The 24,661-nt window shown below is 58.4% G+C and overlaps 2 protein-coding genes across 2 annotated transcripts in view; one reads left to right on the top strand and one right to left on the bottom strand.

Moving 5' to 3' along the window:
* NAV1 (neuron navigator 1) overlaps positions 1-24,661 on the top strand; it is a 196,958-nt gene that overhangs the window by 117,183 nt on the left and 55,114 nt on the right. The window contains 1 exon segment of the mRNA XM_059875850.1: positions 2,373-2,738. Coding sequence (XP_059731833.1) covers positions 2,373-2,738 — 366 coding nt within the window.
* Positions 18,423-21,603, bottom strand: LOC132342512 (inverted formin-2-like). The gene is made up of 2 exons (XM_059875852.1): positions 21,082-21,603; positions 18,423-18,671 (listed from the first exon to the last, which is right to left on the bottom strand). Exons 1-2 carry the CDS (start codon positions 21,426-21,428, stop codon positions 18,626-18,628), a joined length of 393 nt encoding a protein of 130 aa, XP_059731835.1. The 5' UTR covers positions 21,429-21,603; the 3' UTR covers positions 18,423-18,625.

Here is a 24,661-nt window from a genome sequence, read left to right as displayed (position 1 = left end):
CTTGCTGAGATCCCCTTTTCCCTCCTTCCCACGCTCCTCCCCAGCCCTACCCCATCCCCCGCCTGGGACACTCAGCACATCGCTCCCAGACATCTGAAACATTTCCCGTGATAAGCAGAGCCTGCTGTCTCTGTGACTACTTCTGCTCGAGCCAGCAGGATTCTAACTGCTGAAGGAATGTGATGAGGAGGGCCGAGAAGAAAGTGGATGTGGGCTCTGGGAGGCTCTGGGACCCTGTACATCCGTCTCCAGCCCTCCCAGCCCTCCCAGCCCTAAGCAGGAACCCACGTGGGACAGGGGTCTGGCTCGAGTCCTCTCACTGTTTTGAGGACCCAGTGGATTAAGTCTTGGATGCCCTCCTTCCCCAGCCAGGGAAGTTGTTGGAACAGCTCAGCCCCACCTTGCCTGCCAGCCCCATGCCAAAGAAGGCCCACGCGCTCTGCTCCTGAGGGGTCACACCCCAGGTGACTCACCCACAGGGCAAGGGCAGCAGCCCCCGTCTCCTGTCCCCACCCCCAACCCCCGCACGAAGGCAGCTTGACGCCGTGCAGGCCCTGCTGCTTTCCGCAGGGGAACAGGAAGGCCTCGTGTGTAAAGTTGACCAGTTAGAGGGCAGCGCCTGGGCCTCTGGCTTGTCTCCCTCTATGGGAGAGGAACCAAGAGCCCTGAAGCGGCCCTTCTGTTTGCTGTGGACCCAGAGCTACTTCCTCCCTGAGCCTTTGGTTTATGTTATTCCTGGTGCACACTCTGATAGCCAAAACAGTGACTCCCTCAGCTTTGATGGCTCTTGTACCAAACGCTTTACATCAATCAGCCCTCCCTCGGCCCTGGGAGCGGACAGGGTGTGCACACAGGGCCTGGTTAGAGGAGGAGCAGCGAGAGGCTGGGGAGAAGGGGCCACGTGCCAGACTCGCCCAGGCTGATCAGGGTGCTTCTGCGTCCAGCGAGCCAGGGGCAGAGCTCCCAGGACAGACACGGGCTGTGTCCTGCAGGAGCTCATGGCCCAGTGAGCATGCCCAGCAAGGCGATTTTCACCCTGGAGTCACAGGCTGCCTGTAGTTTAGTTTAGTTCCTTTTTGGAAACCTTTCCTCCCGTGCTACTTCCCCTATTTCTCTGGCTCGATTCCCCCACAAGGAGAGAGTCTGGGTCAGGGGGCTGGGGCTGCAGAGGAAGTGAGACTGCCCTCTGGCCACCCCCAGCCCGCTCCGGCCCATCACGCCGTCCACCCCACACACGTCCTCCCCAGAGAGGAGCAAGACTGGAAGGTGGGGTCTGGGACTGGAAATCAGGGACCCAGGTTTGAGCTAGAGTTTCGGCCACAGACTCAGAGGTGTCTGGAGGTATGTTTGGGATAAAGATGAGTGGTGGGGTCAGGGCTGCCCCCTCACCTCACTGCCAGGAGAACAGAACCGGGGGCACAGCCGCTCTTGGTGCCAAGTTTGCCCTGAAAACAGGCTTCCCTAGAGCGCCCATCCCGACCAGGACTGTCACGCCCTCTTCCTTCTCTCCTAGTCTCCTTGACACGGCAGCTTGTTTTTATTAAGTCCTTACCACGTGAGGCCCAGTCCCGAGTCTCAGGCAGAGAATCCTCCTGCTTGCTCGTCTGACCCGAGCAGCAGGAGTGAGGCCGGCCACCTCCCAGGATCATAGGCGCCCCCTTCAGGGAACTTACATGCTCCCCAAGCTCTGCGTCATTAGAGAGAGAAAGTGCGCAAAGGCTTGGCAGGGCCGGCAGGAGGGCCCAAGGGGAGACGCTGGGCAGCAGCCAGGCCAGGAAGCCTGCTCACTGACCGCCCTGCCGTCTTGGTCCTGCGCACCCACAGGGCTTCTACAGGGACCACCATCCAGCTCACCCTGAGCTCATAACAGAAAAGAGGTGCTGGACGCTCTGAGCAGAGTGGATGATCGAGGCTTTCTACTCTTGCGTGACCCCTCCCACCCTGCCACATGGGTTCACTGGGCACCTTCTACATACCAGGCACTTGCATGTGGTCCTTCTGAATCTATATATGATGAAGCTGTTATAGTTTCATCTCCATTTGACAGATGAGGAGATGGAGACTCAGGAAAGTTGATGAGGACTCTGGCTCACTATCTAATAAGTAGAGGAGTCAAACAGGGGTCATATTACAAAATCTGTGCCCTCGGCAGTGGACGGGATCCCTTCCCTTCTGCCCACTAGCCTCTTCCTTTGACACCTGCGCTGACGTGCAGCAGGGCCTACACCCTGAGAGGCCACCTGGAGGCCGGGGGTGAGGGTGGGGGGGTGCTGGGGCAGGAGTGGGGAGGGAGGCACCACAGGGTGCCTGAGGACAGTGCTCGGGGCTCCGCGCAGGGCCCGAGGGTAACCAGTGCCTTTCTGCCTGCCCAGCTCCCTGGAGATGACTTGCTATGACAGTGATGACGCCAACCCCCGCAGTGTGTCCAGTCTGTCCAACCGCTCATCACCCCTTTCCTGGCGCTATGGCCAGTCCAGCCCGCGGCTGCAGGCCGGGGACGCGCCGTCGGTGGGCGGCAGCTGCCGCTCAGAGGGGCCACCTGCCTGGTACATGCACGGGGAGCGCGCGCACTACGCGCACACCATGCCCATGCGCTCCCCGAGCAAGCTCGGCCACATCTCGCGCCTGGAGCTGGTCGAGTCCCTGGACTCGGAAGACGTGGACCTCAAGTCTGGCTACATGAGCGACAGCGACCTCATGGGCAAGACCATGACGGAGGACGACGACATCACCACTGGGTAGGGGTGGCCTGCGGGCCGCTGGGAGGTGGGCAGTCCGGTGATCGGACGTGGGAAGGGCGGGTGGACCCCGGGGGCGGGGGATGGGGGGGGGTGGAGGAGGTGCGGAGGACGGTTCACGGGGACCGCGGAGGAGCGAATAGCCCAGGGAGGCCGAGGGGACCGCAGACAGCCCGGCGCATGGACCCCCGTAGGGTTAGGGCGGATGAACCTCGGCCCGGGGCCGGGGCTGCGCTGTGATCAAGGTCGAGGACCGCGTGCCGGTCCCGGGCAGACGAGGGGGTGGCGTCTGGGGGAGCTGATTGGTCAGCGAGGGCGCCGCGTCACTAGTCCCTGCAGCTGTCACTCTGTGCCTAGCCTCGCCCTCCTGGTCTCCGCCCCCGCCGGCCAGTGGCTCCGGCGGCTGCGTGTGGGCCTGGAGAGTCAGGGTGACAGCGACCCGTCCCCCGAAAGGCCGCTGGAAGAGAGGCCACCGCGTTTGTTGGCAGCCCTGGCCCCAGGCGCAGCACTATCTCCGCTGCCTCCTCCGGGCCCGGCCCTGGCGCCCTCCCTCCCCTGGTTTCTCCTGCAAACCTCTGCCCGCGCTGCAACGTCTATCCAACAGAGCCCGTCGAGCCCTTCTTTCCCGCCTTCTTCCTCTTGTCTCTTTCTGCCCCGGTAAAGCCTAAAGCCGTTTGGTTCGTGGAGCAACTTGGACAGAGAGGCGGGGGAGCAGTCTGGAACGCAAGGGGAGAGGGCAGGAGGAGAGGGGTGCTGGAGTCTCGGTGTTCAAGCCAGGGGCTCCCAGAGCCCGGGGCGCTCCTGGAGGCTCTCGGGCACCCCCACACACCCCCTACATCGGGCACCCCCATCCGCCCACCTGCCACCCCCACCCCTGACTGGCTCCGCCCCCCCCTCACCCGTGACACAGGAGGCTGCAGGGCCCCTCCCCGACCCCTGGGGACCACCTCTCCCCAGTAAACAGATTGAACTGGAGGAGAGTGGGAAGTAGCTGAGGTCCAGGCCATCCACTGCTCCCCACCCCGGGGCTGTACTGGGAGGGCCTGGCAGGGCCCGTTGGGCTGACAGGCTGCTCTGAAACAAAACAGCTGACTCACCAACGGGGCTGTTTACTGGGTGTAAGTCCCAGGGGCCAGCCGACCTCACGCTCGCATCGGCCAGCCCGGGGCTGGGACCTGAGATGGCTGTCCAGCTCCTCCTGGGCACGGAGGGTGTGCTGGGCCACTGGGAGCCTGATCCTTGCCCCAGGAAGCCCTTCTTCTCTGAGAAAGTGTCCGGTCCTGCCCCCTGACAGCACCCAGCTGGACAGGTCAAAAGCACAAGCCTTGGGGCTGAGGGCTCTGAAAGCCCTGCTGTGTGGGAAGGACCAGGGCCCCACCTGCAGGGCCCCCCACACCAGACAGAGGCAGGAGAGCCGGCGCCCCAAGCACACAGGGGCCATGCAGAGTGCTCCCTGGCCAGGCCCCTGCCCTGGGAGAGAGCCCAGTTTGAGGCTGGCGATGGCATCTCCAGCAGCTGACTGGCTGTGTGAGCTTGGACAAGTCCCTTAACCTCTCTAGGCTTCAGTTTGTCTCTGCTCAGTGCAGACAACTGTAGAACCCGTGCCACGGTGACTTTGAAGGTTAAGTGCTTTCCTCACGGGAGGTGTTTGGAATAGCTCCTGGCTCTTCGTAAATGCTCAATACTCGTTGAGGTGAACTGAAGTCGCTCAGTCGTGTCTGACTCTTTGTGACCCCATGGACTGTAGCCTACCAGGCTCCTTGGTCCATGGGATTTTCCAGGCAAGAGTACTGGAGTGGGTTGCCATTTCCTTCTCCAGTGGATCTTCCCGACCCAGGGACTGAACCCAGATCTCCTGCATTGTAGGCAGACGCTTTACCGTCTGAGCTACCAGGGAATCCCCAATACACGTTAGCTCATATTTATTGCCATTATTCCTATTATTGTTACTATTATTCCTATCATTGTTAAAACGCCCTCTCCGAAGGTCAGTAGGGACTCTTGCCCTCTGTGGGACCCAGACTCGCCCCCCCGGGGACCAGGCGGTCCCGCAGAGCCCCGCCGGGGTTGGCAGCAAGGACCGACGTGTCAGCAGCTGGCCATTCCTGGGGACACAGATGGGGGATGGGAGCCGGGAAGACGCCCTTACCCACCCTCGAGCGCCCGTCTTTGTTCTCTGCCCCTGGATGGCATGTATGCCCTGAATCCGTGTGCGGGACCCTCCCTCCCTGGGTTCACTCTCCCCACAGTCCAGGGACGCCTGCAGTTCCCAGGGGTGCAGAGTGTCTGGGGCGATACCCGCCGGGCGGACCTCACTGTGCCCTGCAGTGCTGGAGCCAGGATAGCTTCACGCAGGCTGCTGCGGTCAGGCTGCACTCAGCAGCCGCGCTCAAAGCCCGTTACAGGGAGTTTCAGTGTTCACCGCCCCACCAGCACCGCGAGCACAGCAGGCCTTCAGTGCCCTTGAGCAGCCCGAGTTGAGGGGAGTCCGTTTATGTTCCTCAGTAATTTTCACGTAAGCGGTATAGATATAGAAAAAATGGAAAATAAAAATAACGTAAGCGGTTGCTCCTCAGTTACGAGTTTTCACAGTTAAGGGTTGTTTTTTTCTAGAAAGCTAGAAGCGAGGTGTCCTGGGTTCCAGCAAACCTGAGCCATGCTTGCCAGCCTCTCCCTGGCCCTCCCTCCCCCGCTGCAGTTCCCATCCAGGTTTGGTAACTTACCAAGCGCCCTGCTCCTGAGGAAACTGCTTTTCCTACGCATAAAACAGGCAGAGCTGTTCTCCGCTCCCAGCGGCGACTCCTCATCTCCCTGTCAGCCCCTGCCCGTGGTCATTCACTTCCTGCCTCTCCAAAGCCCCAGCACAGGGCCAGCGGGACAGGTGAGGCCACCCCCTCCCGCTGGCCGATAGCTGCCACGAGCCGTCCAGGTGAGCTGCAGACAGCAGGGACCCCCAGGCTTTCCTGGTGCCCGCAGTTACCTGCTGGGGGCCGTCCACCTGGAGCTCTTGCCAAGTTCGCGTTCAGCCCTGAGTCAGATCCCACCCCCACTCCATCAAAATGCCCTGTCCTTTCCTGGGTCGTGCATCCGGCTGAGCTCAGGGAAGGCAGATTCTTCAAACTGAAGCTCAGCAAACCAGGATGACGAAAGGGGATGCTGTTGCCAAAACCACTGTGTACTTAAAGTTAAGTATTTAAACAATTGTGGTAAAATGTGTCTTTTTATATGGCGAATATCTTAACCATGTTTAAGAGTTCAGTGGCATTAATTCCATTCGGATTACTGTGTCACCATCACCAATGTTCATCCCCGGGACTTTTTCATCTTCCCAGACTGAAGCTCTGCACACGTGAGATGCTCACTCCCTCGCCCTCCCCGGCCCCTGCCCCTCCACTTTCTGTCTCTATGAGCCCGGCTACTCTAGGAGCCTCACAGAAATGGGCTCACACAGTGTGTGCCTTTTTCTGATTGGCTTATGTCACTCAGCAGTAGGTCCTCAAGGTTCATCCACAGCAGGCGCCAGAATTTCCTTCCTTTTCAGGGCCAAATAATGTTCCACTGTGTATACACACCACATTTAGCTTATCCATTTACCCATCAATGTGCATTTGGGTTGCTTCTACTTCTGGCTATTATGAATAGCTTGCTATGGACAAGGGTGTGCAAATATCTGCTTGAGAATCTGCTTTCGATTCTGTGGGATGTATTCGCAGTGGTGGTATTGCTGGATAGTTCTGTTTAATTTTTTGAGGAATCACCATACTGTTTTTCACAGCAGCTGCACCATTTTACATTCCCACCAGCAATGTGCAAGGGTTATAATTACTCCACTTCCTTGCCTACAGTTGTTATTTTCTATGTGTTTGTTTTTTAATAACAGTCATCCTGATGGGTGGGAAGCAATGTCTCACTGTGGCTTTAATCTGTATTTCCCTAATGACTAGAGATGCTGAACATCTTCTCTAGTGTTTCTTAGCCATTTACATGTCTTCTTCAGAGAAGTGTTTGTCCAGGCCCTCTGTCCATTTTTTAGGACAGTTAGGCTGTTCGGTTGTTCTGGTTGAGTTGTAGGAGTCCTTTATATATTCTGGATATTGATCTCTCATCAGACACATGATGTGATTTGCACACATTTTCTCCCATCTGTGGGTTGCCTTTTCTTTCTCTTGATGGTGTTCTTTAATGCATGAAAGTTTTCATTTTGATCAAGTCCAGTTTATCTACTGTTTCTCTATTGCCTGCCTGTGGATGTCATAGCCAAGAAATTATTGCCAAATTCACTGTCGTGAACCCTTTCCCCAATGTTTCTCTCCAAGAGTTTTATCACCACTAAGGCTTTTAAAAAAATACAGACTCCATGTCTCCCGCCCTGCCTACCACAGCAGATTCTCTGCTACTCAGGAAGCCGTATTTTTCTGACACTTCTCAGTGATTTGGGGCTAGTCCGTCTTCCCTTTAAGTTAAGAAATCTTCTGCATAGTAACCCCAGCAGCCTCTCTCAGCCTTGATTTGCGTGGGCACAGTGACAGGGGCCTTGTGCGTGCGTCCCAGTTACTTCATTCATGTCCGACTCTTTGTGCCCACCAGGCTCCTCTGTCCACAGGCCTCTCCAGGCAAGAGTGTTGGAGTGGGTTTTCGTGACCTCCTCCAGGGCATCTTCCCCCCTGACGGATCGAACTCTCATCTTCTGTGTTGGCAGGCAGGCTCTTTACCACTGGGAAGCCTGGTGGGGGTGTATTCGCCTGCAAATAGAGTAAGATGACACACAAGCGTGCAAGTGTCCCCTGCCGCCTGCGTCACTTCTGCCCAGTGACTCGGACGCTGTCATCCGGGAAAGAAGGGCCGAGTGGAAGCCTCCGTCCAGACGTCTGTCGTGTTCTCAAGGCTAGCTCAGAGTCTCTTCTCCAGACAAAGACAAGCTCGTTCATTTCAGTACTTCCTGAAATGACCCAGATTTCCAGCTCCCTGTTGTTCTCATCACCCCCCTGTGCAAGCAGGTCGTCAACAACCCCTTAACACCGGGCACCTGGACTGATCCTCCTGCCGTGGTCCTGCTGGGATGATGCCCAGGACACAGCGCCGTGGACAGCGCCGGCCTGGCCCTGTCCTCAGTGCCGGTGCGGGACGTTTCTGCCCCTGAGAAGAGAAAAGGGGTTTTCTTTTCTGAAAGTAGGAAGGTCTAGGATTTCATCTAAGGAAGGAGATGAGCTCCACAGCCATCCATGGCCCCCAGGGTTGAAGCTGGAGGGGGAGCGGTGGCACCTGTGGAGGGGAAAGCAGGCTCCGGGTACGGGGTGTCCGTGTGTGCTCTGGATGTGCATGTGTGTATATGGGCTGTGTGTGTGCGTGTGTGCATGTTGTATATGGGGTGTGTGTGCATGTCTGTGTGTACATGTTGTGTATGGGGTGTGTGTGCATGTGTGTGCATGTGTGTATGGGCTGTGCATGTGTGTGTGTGCATGTGTGTATGGGCTGTGCGTGTGTGTGTGTGCATGTGTGTATGGGCTGTGCATGTGTGTGTGTGCATGTGTGTATGGGCTGTGTGTGTGTGTGCATGTGTGTATGGGCTGTGTGTGTGTATGTATGTGTGTATGGGCTGTGTGTGTGTGTGCATGTGTGTATGGGCTGTGTGTGTGTGTGCGTGTGTGTATGGGCTGTGTGTGTGTGTGTGCATGTGTGTATGGGCTGTGCGTGTGTGTGTGTGTGCATGTGTGTATGGGCTGTGTGTGTGTGTGTGCGTGTGTGTATGGGCTGTGTGTGTGTGTGTGCGTGTGTGTATGGGCTGTGTGTGTGTGTGTGCATGTGTGTATGGGCTGTGCGTGTGTGTGTGTGTGCATGTGTGTATGGGCTGTTTGTGTGTGTGTGTGTGCATGTGTGTATGGGCTGTTTGTGTGTGTATGTGTGTGTGTGCATGTGTGTATGGGCTGTTTGTGTGTGTGTGTGTGTGTGTGCATGTTTGTATGGGCATGTGTGTGCATACGTGTATATGGGCCATGTGTGCATGTGTGTGTGTGTGTGCACAGGCCATGTGTGCCCTCTCGCCTTGGATGTGGATGTGCCTCTCGCTGTCTCCACGTCCGTCTGTGTGAACGCTGGTCTGGGAAGGCAGACGGGAGACCCAGCTGATCAGCAGCAGCGCTGCCTCTCACACCTTCTCAGGAGCCCTTCGCGTGCTGTAGATTGGTCTCAGCAGCCCTGCAAGACCACACTCCAGAGACCCAGGCTGCAGAGCCTTAGACTGAGCCCTGCGGTGTGCCAGGGACAGCGTGTCTCCAGGGCTGGGTGGTCCCCACCCCGGGTGGTGGCTGCTGTCCCTCCCATGTCCCTCCTCACACCCCCAGCTTGTCCTCTTGAGTGGTGCTGGGGGCCTAGGGACAGATCACATTCGTGTCCTTGGCACTAAACTGCCTGACTTTGAAAACTGTCACATAACATAAACCGTGGGCCCTGGCCTCCTCCAGGCTGGCTCTTGGCTTCCAGACGCAGGCGCCCAAGCCTTAAAGAAACCCTCCTGCCTTGCCGAGCGTCCTGGGACTCAGTGGCCCCCTCCCAGGAAGGGGCGTCACTTGCTGGGTTCCAGATCCCAAGACACCCTCCCCAGTGACCGCATCCTCCTGCAGGCACCGCATCTGCCGGGTTTGTTGGGAAGGAGGCAGATCTGCCGTGTGACTGGCCGGGAGCAGGCTCGTCCTGCTCAGCCTGCCTCCTGTTTCCCGGCGGGCATCCCGCCCGTAGACCGGGGCCCTCAGCCCAGCCTGTGCCTGTGGAACCCAGGATTGGGGCAGAGGCTGAGGCCGTCCCAGGGAGGACCCAGCATTCAGGTTCAGGAGGGAAGCCGGTTCTGCCCTTGCAGGCTGTCACACCTGGAAGGGATGGGCTGCCTGCTGTGTCCCCGGCAGGAGAAGAAACAAGACGTGGATGGGGGCTGCATCTCTGCGGGGTGACACCCGGCGGGACGTTGTCGCCTGCAGACTTGTGCACGTGGCCTCGGCTGGCAGCCTCTGGGTGCAGGGAAAGGGGCCTCTGGGCCTCTGGACTCTGTCCTGAGCCCCTGCTAGCTTGCTCTGCGGCCCCAAGCAAGCCCCCAGCCCCTCTGAGTCTCAGTTTGTTTGTGTGTCAGAGGGTCATCATTTGTGTCTTGGGAGGGTCAGGTGGAAAAGAGAAAAGTGTTCTTTAAAGAGTGTAAAGAGCTGTTGGTTGAAATGTGTTTATTCTACTCCCAGCATACTGTCCTGTTCACCTGACTGGCGGCCTCTGTCTTTATGAGGAGCTGTTAGTGTGTCTGGGTAAGCTTTCTTAAACCTACCACCTGAGTTCGAGTTTGGGCTTAGACTGTTGTTCGGGGTAACCTTGTTTTGCTTTTTGACAGCGTCTTGATGTTCTTTTCGTCCTATGGTGTGTAGTTAAATAAGCCGGCCTTTGTGAGCAGGCTTGCCAGCACGGGCCAGCTCGGGCCCGTGGCGGCTGGTGGGGTTGCCGAGCGGTGTGGAGCCGGCTCAGGGCTGGACGGGGCCCGGCTCTTGTCTTGAGCTGGGGGCCCGCTCTCCGTTTGTCTGAGTTCCCTCGGCTGGAAAAGGCAGCAGTGGTCATGCCTGGTCTGTAAGGCTCATGCGAGGACTGAATTAGAGAGTACGCTTACTTCATATATAATGAGCGTTAGATGTTAGCCGTTTGGTGACTGACGGTAGCAAGCTGGTGGCCGTCAGCAGTCACAGGCACCTTCTGAAATATAGGACGGTTTTTGGAAGTATGTGCTGACCTTCACTCTTGAACGTGATGTTTCTGAGCCTCAGAGGGAACGTGACAAACTGAGGAAGCGGGAGGACTGCGTCCTGAGCGCTCCTGCCTGTTCACGTGGTGCCCTCGTGTGGCTTGGAAACCCTGGCCATGGGGCCAGCTTGCAGCTGTAGCGAACTGATTGCACCAAGCACTACACACGTGGCCGTGGCCCCTTCCTGCCACGACAGGGCTGCCCATGCCTTGAGCGTGCATGTGTGTGTATGAAGCGTGTCCTGGACGGGGTCCCCAGAAACAGAACTCGAGACAAGGTTTGAGTACAAGCGGTTTATTTCGGAGACAATTCCAGAAAGCCCTGACAGGCGGGGAAGTGGGTTGGGGAGAAAAGGAAGGCAGTGCAGGACTCGCCGCTGTGGTGGCTGGACTTGGGGGTCCTGGGGGAGGGCGTGCCCGCCCAGAGGGCCAGGGGGTGGGGCATCCCGGTGTTTCCCGCTGCTCCACAAAGGCCGAGCGTCACAGGTGCCTGCAGAGGGGCTCTGTCTGTGCTCCAGGGAGCAGCCACTGCAGGGAGGGTGTGGGGGCAGCTCGGGCAGCATCAGTGATGAAGAGGGAAGACGGGAAGAGAAGAGGCTGTGGAGTCAGATCCCTCAGTCTGCTGGGAAGGAGGGGTGGCTTTAGAGAGCTGCTGGCTTTCAAAACACCCATAATTCCTAAAAGAGAACAGCGAAAGCACTGCTGAGTCTGTGTGGGGTTCATCAGGGTCACCGAGTCTGTGCGGACCCAACAGGGTCACTGGAAGGCTGCAGTGAGCCAGGTACTCCAGAGGGGCAGCTGGATGTGTGCAGGTTGCCAGGGCAACGGATGCAGGCTGAGGAGGGCCCCTCAGTGTGTCCTGTGACCTACAGTTGAGCTGCTGGGCTTTCCTTGAGTTTGCGGACATATAAGCTCATTGACAGTCAAGATGGACAAAGGCTACAGCAGCTGTTGAGAGGGATGGGCTCATCCCCACCAGCCTGCCTGTCCGCCTGTCTCTCCTCTTTCATCCTCAGCCTCCCCCTTTCTCTGATGCCTTCTGCTCTGGGATGAGCTCACTGGGCTCACGGAGTGCCTGGACAGTCCGTGCCGTCTGGTATTACAAAAGGGGCCCAAGTTAGGAGGAGGTTCAGACCCCATCTCTGAGGCTTTGGGAAGGCTGCCGTCCATCCTCGTGGGGATGGTGAAACAGGAATAGAGTTGTGGTGAGGACGTTATGGAATATGTTGTAATGACGCGCTTGGTAGACAGCAGGCGCTCAGCAAATGTCACCTCCCTCCCTCCTCTTGGTCGGCCACTCGAAAATAGAAGCCGTGAAAGTCTGAAAGTCATCTGCAGAGGGAGCTCTCCTTCCTGAGCGGGTGATGCCTGGTCACTCACCGTCTTTTCCGGGCACACCTCTCACCTGAAGCCTCCCCAAATGCACCCCATTGCACCACTATGCTATTCGACTCTGGGTCTTCCTGGAACTTGTGTGTATAGTTTTTACTGAAGTAACTTGTGCTCTTTTATAATTCTTTAACAATTGCATAGCATGTGCGGTTTACAAAACACTATCTTATTTAATCTTAATGACTCTGTGAATTAGGGTATTCTTTTTCCTAATTTTAGGCTTCCCTGGTGGCTCAGATGGTAAAGAAAATCTGGCTGCAGAAGACCTGGGCTCGATCCCTGAGTCGGGAAGATCCCCTGGGGAAGGGAATGGCAACCCACTCCAGTATTCTTGCCTGGAGAATCCCACGGACAGGGGAGCTGGGGGCAGCTACAGTCCATGGGGTCGCAGAGTCAGACACGACTGAGTGACTAACGCAAACTAACTTCCCAGGACAAAAGAGAGGAAACTGGGACTCGGCCTCGCCGGCTCGCTAGGAGCTCGCAGCTTGAAAGTGGCGGACCAGAGCAGAGCCAGGCCTCTGACCCACACACCCCCTTCCCCACCTCACGGTCCCCTGCCGGTTCCGGCTCACCTACCTCCTCCCTCTGCCCCTGGGGACCTCTCCCTCCGTGCGCCGTGCTGGGGCCCTAAGCTTGGCAGCGGCAACCACAGGCCTTCCTGCTGCTGCAGTCAGAGCTCCCTGGGCACCAGCAGGCGTGCCGTTGGCAGGCCAAGGGGTCCCTGTGGGAGGCTTCCTCGATCCCCCTGAGCGACTGCTCCGTCTGCAAGGATGGGGTTGTGCTTTGCAAACCACAGAGCAACCACTGCGGGGAGCTCGGGCAGAGGAGCGCCCACCCTGTGAGTCCAGCTCTGCTGACTGGGGCCCAGAGGCCGTGCTGTCCCAGGATGCTCGAGACGGGCCCCTCTGGTCTCTGGGCTATTAGATGTCTCTGGCCAGGCAGCAAAGCACCATTCATGGTGGCTGAAGGAGGGCCAGCCAGCCAGGTCTGGCACTCACCCGCTGAGCTGTGAATGGGCTGCCCCCAGAGGCTCTCCGCCGCATGTCAGGGATGATGGACCAGTGCAGGCAGATGCATGAAGGTCTGGGTTTGAAAAACAGGCAGAACAAGCCAGGTCCAGAGACCACAGGCAGGCAGCTGTGCAGGACAGACTGGCACCCGTGAACGCACAGGACAGGACTCGGAGAGACGGGTGGACAGGCTGATGCTGGGTCTGGTGCCTTCGTGACGGGCAGCTGGGGATGCAGGTGAGAGCTGTCCAGATGCGGTGTGCGGGGCTGGATACAAAGAGGCTGTGTGCGCACAGGCCCTGCTGGCCACGGAAGGGGACGGCACCCAGACAGGCCAGGGAGTCTCGGAGAGGTGCAGGGGACTGTCCAGCTCAGAGAGCGGGAGGGACTAGGGTCTCATAGCCTGCCGCCCTGCCCACCTTGGCCAGCTCGAATGAAGAGGGTCTGCCATGCGCCCTGCGCCGTCTTCCCAGTGCGGCCTCTCCTGCCAGAGGCAGGGACGCGGCCCTGCCGGAGCTGCCGCCCTCCTCTCCTGATCACTCCCCCGGCCCCATCAAGCCTGTTTCTTGGCCCCTTTCTCACTGGCCATGTTTTCCATCTCTTAGCCTCCTTATCTGGCTTCTGGCTGAGCCCTTGTGTGTCCAATGACCAGGGGCTGTTCAGGAGTGACACCGTCTCCGTGGGTGCAGCCACGCGGACAGGCCCGGGTGTGGGACTTGTGGCAGCAGCGGCTTCCAGGACATGGTCTTTCTGCCGAGTGTCATTAGAAGAGGAGGGCCAGCCGCCCGTCACTCGCCCCATGGCTGCCCCGAGCCTGTGCTTAGCCTTGCCTGGAGGTTCCCGTGTGAGGTCCCGCCCTTCCCAGCTCTGAGAAGGCAGCCCCGCGGTCTGGGCGGCCGCAGCTGTCCTGTCTCTCGTGTCTCCTCCGGTCCCTGTGGTTACTTTCCTGTTCTTGGGAGGCTGGCGACCTCAGTGGTGCCCTCCAGAGGCCTCCCGCCCTGGTTTCTTCTCAGTTGGTCGCTACTGCCTGCATGAGCCTGGATGATGACTTAAGCTTCACCATCCAAAAGGAGAGGGTGATACTGCCCTCCTCAAGCTGCTTGTTCACGTGGTCAGTGAGGCACTTGGGGGATACACCAGGGAGAAGTCATCATTCTTAAACTCGTGCACAAAAGAGAGATGGCAAACAAGCCAACAGGCGACCCCGGTAGGTCAGGCGGCACTGTGCACCGTAGGGGAAGGTGAAGCAGGGGAGGGCAGAGTGATGAACGCGGGCTGCTGGAGAGCACGTCAGGGAAACTGTCCAGAAGAACATGTGCAAAGGCCATGGGGCGAGAGCGAGCACATGTTCAGGGACTGCAGGGAGGTCAGCGTGGCTGAAGCAGATTAAACAGAACAGACTGTGGTCAGAAACGAGGTCAGGGGAGCCAGGGGCCAGCGTGCAGGTGGGGAAGCCACAGGCAGGCTCCCGGCGGAGGAGCCACCTGGTCTGTCTTGTGTTGCAGAGGGTCCATGAGGGGGCGGGGACGGAAGCTGTGGGGGTCACTTGGCTGGAGCAGGGGCGGGGGAGGAGGCAGAGGTGGTGAGCAAGGCTGGGGGTGAAAGGAGACAGGCATTTCTAGCACCTTCTTGGCCTGGGTGAGATTGGAGATGCAGCTCAGAAACGGGGAACCTGGGGCAGCGGGAGCTTCAGTCGTCCTGAAACCAGTGCTCTGTCCTCAGGGATCTCACACTGGTACACACACTCACACACACTCACATGAGCACACACAAATGCACACATACACACACTGACACTGTCACATGCACACACGCACACACACGTGTGCACAGCCACACACACTGCAACGTGCATACGTGCACACATACGTGTGCACACTCACACATGAGCACACACAGACACGCTGACACTGTCACATGCATGCACGCACACCCGTGTGCACACACACAGTCATGTGCATCCATGCACACTTGCACACACACACTCACATGAGCACATGCACGCATACACATGCACTGACACCGTCACATGCAAACATGCACACACACGTGTGCACACTCACACTGTCACATGCACACACACTCACACACACTGTCACGTGCATGCATGCACCCTCACATGTGTGCACACTCACACTCACATATACACATGCACTGTCACATGCACGCATGCACACTCGCACACACACACACTCGCATTGTATCTGCCCGGGCAGCTGAGGGTCCGCAGGCCCTCATGGGGGGCAGCTCCTGCCGGCTCCGTCGCCACCGCGCCGTCCGTCCTGCGCTCCTGGAGCCACAGAGACGCTGACATTTGGGAAGACGTGGAACAGTCACCCACTGTGTGTGCTCTGGCAGGGCGCCGCCTCTCCCAGCTGTGGGGTGGCGGGATGGCCGGCCTCCTCAGAGGTTGTGTAAATATTTGGGGAGCAGCACACAGCTGGGAGTGGACCCTCGCCCCCAGCTGGCTCGTTCGCTGCTGCGGGACGTCTCGGCCTGGTCCCGGGCTGCCAACTCCAGGCCCATCACAGCCACTCTTCGTCCCCCCTTCCCTCCAAGCCTGGCGGCCTGGTCTGCGGGACGGCTCTGAGCAGCCCGCTTGCCCTTCTTGAGACCCCCGGCCCTCCCCACGAGGACAAGGGCGGGCAGAGAAGCTGCCCCCGGGGTGGGGGAGCATAGAGAATGTCCCCCCAGGGGGCCTGGAGGGGGTGGGGGCTGGGACAGCCCACTGGGTGCCGGGCGGAGAGCTCGTAGGGTCATGCATGGCCCTGAGAGCCCAGGCCTCCCTGACCTGAGACAGAAAGTCCACCGAGGACCCAGGAGCCCAGCGCGGGGACTCACGGGACCCTGGCTCCCGAGGGCTCTGTGAGGAGGAGGTGATTGGGTCCTTTCCTCTGCGGCTGGTCTTTTTTCTGGAAAAGCACCTCCCTGTCAGCAGGTGGCTCGCCTCCACCCCACCCCAGCCTGGGACTCGGAAAGCAGAGCTCAGTTGCACCTGTGGGCCCCCCTGTTCTCAAGGCAGGTGTGCGGCCGTCCCCCACGGTGGGTGAGGTCAGGGTGCCGACAAGGAGGCTGTGACTCCTGTCTTCAGGAAAGACCCCAGGCAGCACTTGCATCCAGTCACCCACAGTGCCCAGAGACCCGGTGACCGGCTGGCGGGAAAGAGCAGACGCTAATTTGCGGGCTCATTGCTTAAGGAGCTGAGCCTGCAGGGAGAGGTCCTCACCGGCCTCTGCCTCAGGATGGGGGTGAAGGTGGGGGAGGGTGGCCCCTCGTGCAGCCCACCTTCCTCCTTGAAGAAGAGAGAGGGCTGTTCTGTTGGGTTCTGGCAGGAACCAGGCCCAAGGAGGAGGGGGTTACAGGTCCCCCAGCCTGGCGGGCCCCAACCTTTTTGGCACTGGGGACCAGTTCCATGGCAGACGGGCTTGTCCATAGACGGGCGGACGGCGGGGTGGTTTCAGGGTGAGTCAGGCACGCACCGTTTACTGCGCACTGTTTTCCTGTCACTGTTAGGCCAGCTCCGCCTCAGGCCTTCAGGCACTAGATCCTGGAGGCTGCAGACCCCTGCTCTAGCCCACAGTCCTCCTGGGCAAGGGGAGCTCAGAGAGCTGCGACCCCTCCCTGGGCTGAACAGCAGGCTGACCAGCTCTGTTTCTGGTCAGCGCCCCGCGGCCGTGGGGGTGAAATGCAGGGGCTGCAGAGGCCCAAGGGAAGGGGGCGGCTGAGGTGCGAGGTGGGGCGAAGCCCACGGCTCTGGGCTTGAGGGGCGTCACTGGGTTGGGGGAGGGGGTGACTGGGAACCTTCCCACCCTCCAGGTAACCCCTGTGCCTTACCGTTTAGCTTCCTCTTCCTGCCTCCGGGCTCTGCCAGGAAGCATGGAGGAAGAAACATTAGGGAGAATTCACAGCTAGGCCTGGAGGAAAACATCCCCTGCTGGTGGCATTCCATGCTGGCGAGGCTCAAGAGGGGCCCTCTCGGTGCACTCCCCTGAGCTGTTCCCAGATGACCCAGGCCGGCCCAGCATGGAAGACCGTGCCCCTCACCCTCCATTTAGGGTTAGGGGTGAAGATGGGGTGCTGGCTGGGGGTCTGCCCTGGGGACACCAGCCCCCGAGCGAGGTGGGCGATGCTGCTGCAGAGCCCACCTTGCTGTGATTCTCCCCAGAGCCACTCAGCCTGGGACCTGTTGGCCCTTTCCTGAATCTCACCACCCAGATCCCTAGAGAGAGTAAAGGGAGTGAAAACCCACCCCCCGCATGCTAGGGGGCACTGAGGGCTTGGTACTGGGCTCCCTGCAGCCCCTCACTCCCCTTTGGACACAAAGCGTATCTGGATAACTTGACCAGTGTCTGCACCCTCAGAAACAGCCCCCTACCAGCAGGACTGTTTAGGGACCCAGGACAGAGTCCCCTCGGCGAGGTCTCCACCGCTCGGGCAGTAGAGCTGCAGCCCCAGGTGAGAGGCCTGGGTGCTCAGGACTGGAGCCGGACCAGTGATCCGACCCCGGGTCTCACAGCCCGTCTGCACCTCCCTGAGGGCGGGAAGTGGGGAAGGGCTCCTCGGCCCTGTGTGTGTGCTCACTCAGTCCTGTCCGACTCTTTGCGACTCCATGGACTGTAGCCCGCCACACTCTTCTGTCCATGGGATTCTCTAGGCAAGAATACTGGAGTGGGTTGCCACGCCCTCCTCCAGGGGAGCTTCCCAACTCAGGAATCTAACCCTGTCTCCTGCATTTCAGGCAGAGTCTTTACCATCTGAGCCACCAGGGAAGCCCTGACGCCGTAAAGCCACAGGCCAGGCGGTGAGGGGCCTCCGGAGCACTGGCCCGGGTCTCTGCATGCTGTCACCTGAGCCCTCAGACCCAGAGATACACCTGCTCTGGTTCTCCGTCATCTTAACTCAGTCCCTTGGGGCTTTAAAAAAGCATCATTGCTGGTGCTGTTTCTGTTGATTTAAGAAACTGAGGATATAACCTGTCCCTTCCTAAGACACCGGCTGCCCTGTTTGCTCAGGTCACTTTGGGGTTGGGACAGACCTTACCGTCCACACTCAGCGCCTCTCAGAAGCAGGATGAACCAAAAGCAGAGGTTGGGGCATAGCCCCTTCTCCTCTAGCAACCCCTGCTTCCTCACCACTGGGGTTAAGTTACCAGAAATTCCCTGCTACTGGACCCCACTTCTTTTCTTACTCTGCATGAAAATCTTCACATCTTGCGATCCTTTTCTTCCTGATCTGTCAACTGAAAATGCCCCCTGGATGAAGGCACAGACACTTGCACGGTGGAGCTGTTCTTTCTCCCCACAGTCAACCCCAATACGCATGCCCTCCAACCCCGTGCTGGAGGAAGCGAGGCCCCCCTTTCGTGGTCACTCACTCTGCACTCTCCTGAGTGGCCTCTGGTACTTGCACTCGGGTGCCATTCACCCCCTCAGCATCCTCTGTGATGCCGCCAAAACTTTTGGCTTTCTCTGCCTACCAAAGCTGAATAAAAAAATAGAGGGAGTTTGGAGAAAACAGAAAGGTGGCTTTAATCCTCAGCTGAGACACAGCAGGCTCATGCTTCAAGAAAGGTGCCCCCTCCATGAGGAATCTAGGAGATTATCTAGATCTTGCAGTCAGGGAGTGGGTGATTAGGAGCAAAGGTGTAAGGATCTTGTATTCTTCCTCTTGCATTGTTTCAAAAATACTCCTAGGCCAGCGACAGGTAGCCCATTAGTTGGGTCCATTGTCTTTGGTGAACTTTACTGTGGCCTCCTTTCTGTAAGGCCAAAAAAAAAACAGAAGAAGAACTACAAGGGGTGGTCTGCAAAGAGAGTGCTGTAAACACAGGATGTGATTAGCACAGAGTTAAATATAACAGGTGCAGAATGGAGGTCAGGCAGAGCTTGAGGGCGATAGGTATGCTGTCTAGGCAATAAGAAACCTAGACAGTGTATTAAGAAGCAGAGACGTTACTTTGCCTACAGAAGCTCTCCTGTTAAAGTGCTGCACTCAAAATGCCAGCAAATTTGGAAACTCAGCAGTGACCACAGGACTGGAAAAGGTCAGTTTTCATTCCAATCCCAAAAAAAGGCAATGCCAAAGAATGCTCAAACTACTGCACAATTGCACTCATCTCACACGCTAGTAAAGTAATGCTCAAGATTCTCCAAGCCAGGCTTTAGCAATACATGAAGTGCGAACTTCCAGATGTTCAAGCTGGTTTTAGAAGAGGCAGAGGAACCAGAGATCCAGTTGCCAACATCTGCTGGATCATCGAAAAACCAAGAGAGTTTCAGAAAAACATCTACATCTGCTTTATTGACTATGCCAAAGCCTTTGACTGTGTGGATCACAATAAACTGTGGAAAATTCTGAAAGAGATGGGAATACCAGACCACCTGACCTGCCTCTTGAGAAACCTATTTGCAGGTCAGGAAGCAACAGTTAGAACTGGACATGGAACAACAGACTGGTTCCAAATAGGAAAAGGAGTACGTCAAGGCTGTATATTGTCACCTTGCTTATTTAACTTCTATGCAGAGTACATCATGAGAAATGCTGGGCTAGAAGAAGCACAAGCTGGAATCAAGATTGCCAGGAGAAATAGCAATAACCTCAGATATGCAGATGACACCACCCTTATGGCAGAAAGTGAAGAGGAACTAAAAAGCCTCTTGATGAAAGAGGAGAGTGAAAAAGTTGGCTTAAAGCTCAACATTCAGAAAATGAAGATCATGGCATCTGGTCCCATCACTTCATGGGAAATAGATGGGGAAACAGTGGAAACAGTGTCAGACTTTATTTTGGGGGGCTCCAAAATCACTGCAGATAGTGACTACAGCCATGAGATTAAAAGATGCTTGTTCCTTGAAAGAAACTTTGTTGACAAAGAGACTTTATCTTGGGGGGGCTCCAGAATCACTAAAGATAGTGACTACAGCCATGAGATTAAAAGATGCTTGCTCCTTGAAAGAAACTTTGTTGACAAAGGTCCGTCTAGTCAAAGCTATGGTTTTTCCAGTAGTCATGTATGGATGTGAGAGTTGGACCATAAAGAAAGCTGAATCCTGAAGAATTGATGCTTTTGAACTGTGGTGTTGGAGAAGACTCTTGAGAGTCCCTTGGACTGCAAAGAGATCCAACCAGTCCATCCTAAAGGAAATCTGTCCTGAATATTCATTGGAAGGACTGATGCTGAAGCTGAAACTCCAATACTTTGGCCACCTGATTCAAGGAACTGACTCATTGGAAAAGACCCTGAACCTGGGAAAGATTAAAGACAGTAGGAAAAGGGGAGGACAGAGGATGAGATGGTTGGATGGCATCACCGACCTGACGGACATGAGTTTAAGCAAGCTCCAGGAGTTCGTGATGGACAGGGAGGCCTGGCATGCTGCAGTCTGTGGGGTTACAAAGAGTCAGACATGACTGAGCGACTGAACTGAACTAATGGCTTTTCTAGTAGTCATATACTGATGTGAGAGTCGGACAATAAAAAAGGCTGAGCGCCGAAGAATTGATATCTTAAAACTGTGGGGTTGAAGACTCTTTAGAGCGTCTTGGACTGCAAAGAGATTAACCCAGTCAATCTTAAAGGAAGTCAACCCTGAATATTCACTGGAAGGACTGATACTGAAGCTGAAGCTCTAATCCTTTGGCCACCTGATGCGAAGAGCCAACTCATTGGAAAAGATTGATGCTGGAAAACTTTGAGGACAGGAGGGGAAGGGGATGATAGAAGATGATGATTGGATGGCATCATCAACTCAATGGACATGAGTTTGAGCAAACTCCGGGAGATGGTGAAGAACAGGGAATCCTAGTGTGGAGCAGTCCATGGGGTCACAAACAGCTGGACACACCTGAACGACTGAACACAGCAAAGGTACAGGATATAATTTACATATCCGCTTAGGCTCCATTACCAACTACAGGTCAAGAACAGTTACAGTGAAAAAGGAGCTCAGGAAAGGGCTAGAGAGAAAAGGAAACTGTTTGCTCTTTTTCACTGTAATATCTGCAGACCTTGTTTTAGGCGCTGTACTCTTACTGGAACTGATTTAAAAGCTTGGAAAGAGTCAGGGAGGGGATTTGGAGAAAGCCTCTGGAGAGGGTCCAGGTTCCGGACCCAGTGCCCCGCTGCGCACCAGTCTGCCAGCACAGTTCCAGGAAGAGCCAGGATTTACCTGCTGCCATCATCCTGGTGGGGACGGAGGGCTTGTGATCCGCAGCCGGCGTTGGGGGGGCCACCGGGAGGTGTGACTGCAGCGGGTGTGGGGGGGCCTGGGGGGTGTGACCCGCAGCCGGCGTTGGGGAGGGGAGGGACGCTGGGAGGTGTGACTGCAGCCGGCGTGGTTGGGGGGGAGCCTGGGAGGTGTGACCGCAGCCGGCGTGGGGGGACCTGGGGGGGGCCTGGGAGGTGTGACCGCAGCCGACGTTGGGGGCCTGGAAGGTGTGACCGCAGCCGGTGTGAGGGGGCCCTGGGGGGTGTGACCGCAGCCGCTCCAGTGGGCGCCGCAACCCCAGCCACCATGCAGCTCTCGGCCCCGGGGCCCCTAAACGGCCGCGCCGCCGCGGCTCTTTGTCTACCTGCTCCGGGCGTTAAAGGGCCCGCCCGCAGCCGGGGCTCGGGACCCGCGGCGGCGACGGGAAATGAGGCTCTATCGCTTTAAGTGCCGCCGGAGCCGCGAGGCGGGCGGGCGGGGGAGGAGGGCGCGGGCCGGGCCGGGTCCCCAGCAGTCCGCGTGGCCGCGCTCAGACCTCGGCGGCCCGCCGGGAGACGCGCTGTTCCTGCTGGGTGCCGGCCGCGGGCCGCGGCGCCGGGAGGATGCTGCAGCTGCCGCCGCCCAGGGCGGGCAGAACCAAGTTTCCCCGCAGGTAAGCGCCCCGGCTCGCGACGCGGCTCCGCGCCGTGGGCTGGGGTCCTCCAGGAGGGCGTCCTGGCCACCCTCGCGGCTCCGATCGGAAGGACGCAGCGCCACCTGGGCCCCTGGCTCCGGAGCGTTTGGCCTGTTGGCCCCGGGGTGGAGGTGAGCGTGCGGAGGGGTTTCGGAAGGGAAGCTGGGCTTGCGTCCCTGGGACCGGTCGGAGTGGGACCGTAGCACGACTGGACCGGACTCGCGGGGCTCCTGCAGTGCGCTGGGACCTGGGCAGTGGGAGGAGGGGAGCTTCGATCCCGGCCCCGGAAGCTCTGGGGGTCCCTTGGGCTCAGGGGAGGTGGTGGAAGTGCGGGCAGAGACCCGAGGTGGGGGCGGGGTTGCACGCGTGACCCCGCAGCGGGCTGGACCCCTCCGGGAGAGGTGAGAGCCGGCCGGGAGATGCGCTCCGGGGGCCCGCTCGGCCCTGGAAGGTGAGGGCGGCAGCCCCGGGACCCCAGCCCACTTGGAAACCACGCTTTTGAGAGAGCTAAGGGGTCCTGCCTCCTGAGGAAGCGTGCTGATGCTGCCTGCTTTTTCTGGGAGCTTCCCAGCCCGCGGACACCTTCCCCTCCTCCGCTTTCCGAGCTGAAGGAAGTTGGAGATTAGAGAGTTGAATGGGAGGCCGACGCCCCTTGCTGGGACCACTCCGCCCCCAGCCCCGCCCTCGGCCCAGATTGTCCTTGGCGACTGCCCCTCCTTCCCCGCGGGTCCCTGCCGGGACCTCCAGGCCGCTCTGCCCACGTAGGCTCCGGGTGGAGCAGACAGGTGGCAAGGCGCGGTCCGGGCGTCTCCAGCGCCCAGAGCCCCTCAGAAGCTTGTCCTGCCCCCTCCACCTGGAGACCCGTGGGGTCCCTTTGCTAAGCTGATCGGTGGGGGCGGGGTGTCATAACGGCAGCCAATTCAGGAACAGAGAAGACTCCAGAGAACAGAGGTCTATTCAGGGACCCGTGAGGATTTCTACTTCTGCCGAGATCCTTGGCTGAGTCCTGAATCTCTGACCCTGAAGAAGGCAGAGGGAGGGTCCCTTCCTAACCCGCCCAGCCTCTGCCCCTGCCTGGTAGCTTTTACCCACTTCAGGTTCACAGGGCTCTGTCTGAGGAAGTTATAATTGCCCTGGTTCTACCCTTAGGTGCCCCGCTGCCCTCCCTATGGCGGAGAAAGTGGAACTCTGTTAGTTGGCCCCAGCATCCTTTCCCTGAACGTGTCTCTCCATCCACTGGCGGCCGGCCTTTTTGCTTGGTGACCGCACAGGTGACATGGGGGTCACCCCATGGTGCCTAGACTTGAGTCCTCCCCGCCCCCTCTGCCCACCTCACCCCCACCCTGGAGACCCAGATTCTGTCCTGTGAGCTCTGTGCTGGAGCCACAGCTGTCCGTGCTCACCTGGCAGGTGGGGCAGGTGGGGCGGGCCCTGTCTGCTGTGGCCACAGAGGCGGAGGAGCAGGTCTAGTTACACCTCTGCCCGCCTGCTGCCTGCTGGGCTATGCCTGGGCTGGCCTGTGGTTTCCTTTTCACCCAAGCCTGAGACTTCCCGGTGGAGCGGGGGTTGTAGCTAGTAGGGAAGGAGAGACGGGATGTCATAAACTGGAGGTCTGTCCGAGAATTGCCAGAGTTCAGACATAAACTTTAACTGCCCTGGCTCTCATCCACTGAGGGAGGCTTGGCCTAGGCCTTGGCTCAGAAAGGGGCCGCTCAGAACCTGACTTGTAATGGTATTTGGTTGGGAACAACAGGCATTGAAGAGACGCTTTCCCTGCAGGCTCTGGGAGCCCTGACAGAGACAGCTGGGGAGGAGTGGCCCCCCCAGCACCCCACAACCAGCCCCGGGCCTCCCCTCCCAGGTGCCCGTAGTGGCTGCGTCCTGGGGGAGGCTCCTCCGTCGGCCCCATCCTCGCTGTCTCAAGTGTTAGGGTCGCTCCTGGAGACGCCTCTCCTGCCCCGGCAAACCCAAGCTAGAAACCCCGAGTGCAGGTGGTTGTCCCATTCGGCTCTCTTGGACTACCTCCTGGGAGGGACCCTGAGCTGGAGCCGGGGGTCCCTCGGGAATAGGGCCGGCTCACAGAGACCCTGGGGCTGTAGGTGTGGGCCTAGCACAGGGACAGCCCCTGGGAGGGGACGGCAGAGTCAGCAGCTGCGTCCGGTTGAGGGCTTCCAGGGCTGGGCATGCACGCCATGGGCAGGCCACGCGTGCCAGCGGCCCCTTGCCCTGCGGAGCCCTGCCCCCTGCTCGGTGGCAGGAGAGAGCGCAGGGCAGGACGCGCCCATGAGGATGCTGAGTACGGCGGGCACCCGTGCCCACAGCCGAGCCGGCCGCCTCTGCCATGGTCACAGGACGCGCCACAACAAAGCCTGTGCCCGGGTCTCTGTCAACGCCTGCTGGTGTAGTCCCCACAGCAGGTCCTGGAAGAGCCCATTTCACAGATGGAGCAACCGAGCACAGGGAGGGTCAGTGAATGTGCCCACGAGTGCCCTGGGGGCACCTGTGTGGCTCTGAAGCCAACCTTTGAGCCTGCTCCAGGGAGGTGTTCTCACAGACACTAACCCAGGCCCAGGGGACCTGCCACGCCAACACTGCAGAAGCTGAGGACAGTCGTGGCCTCACAAGGTCGAGGACTGGCCGACCACTCACGGGCGTGAGGGGAGAGCCTGGACTCAGTGTGCAGCCCGACTGGGACCCTGGTTCCACTGCTGATCCCTTTGCGGCCTTAGCTGCTTGGCAACTTGCCTCAGTGTCCTCAAGCTCCCAGGGTGTGGGGATGACGGTGAGAGGATGTGAAGGATGGAGTGCTTTCTGGGAAGAGCTTCCCAAAAAAGTGTCTACGTGTATGTGTGTAACCGATGCACTTCA

Source organism: Bos taurus, chromosome 16 (assembly GCF_002263795.3).
Source record: "Bos taurus isolate L1 Dominette 01449 registration number 42190680 breed Hereford chromosome 16, ARS-UCD2.0, whole genome shotgun sequence".
Lineage (NCBI taxonomy): Eukaryota > Metazoa > Chordata > Mammalia > Artiodactyla > Bovidae > Bos > Bos taurus.
The sequence above is the reverse complement of the archived record's forward strand: the minus strand, read 5'-3'. Positions and strand labels throughout refer to the sequence as shown.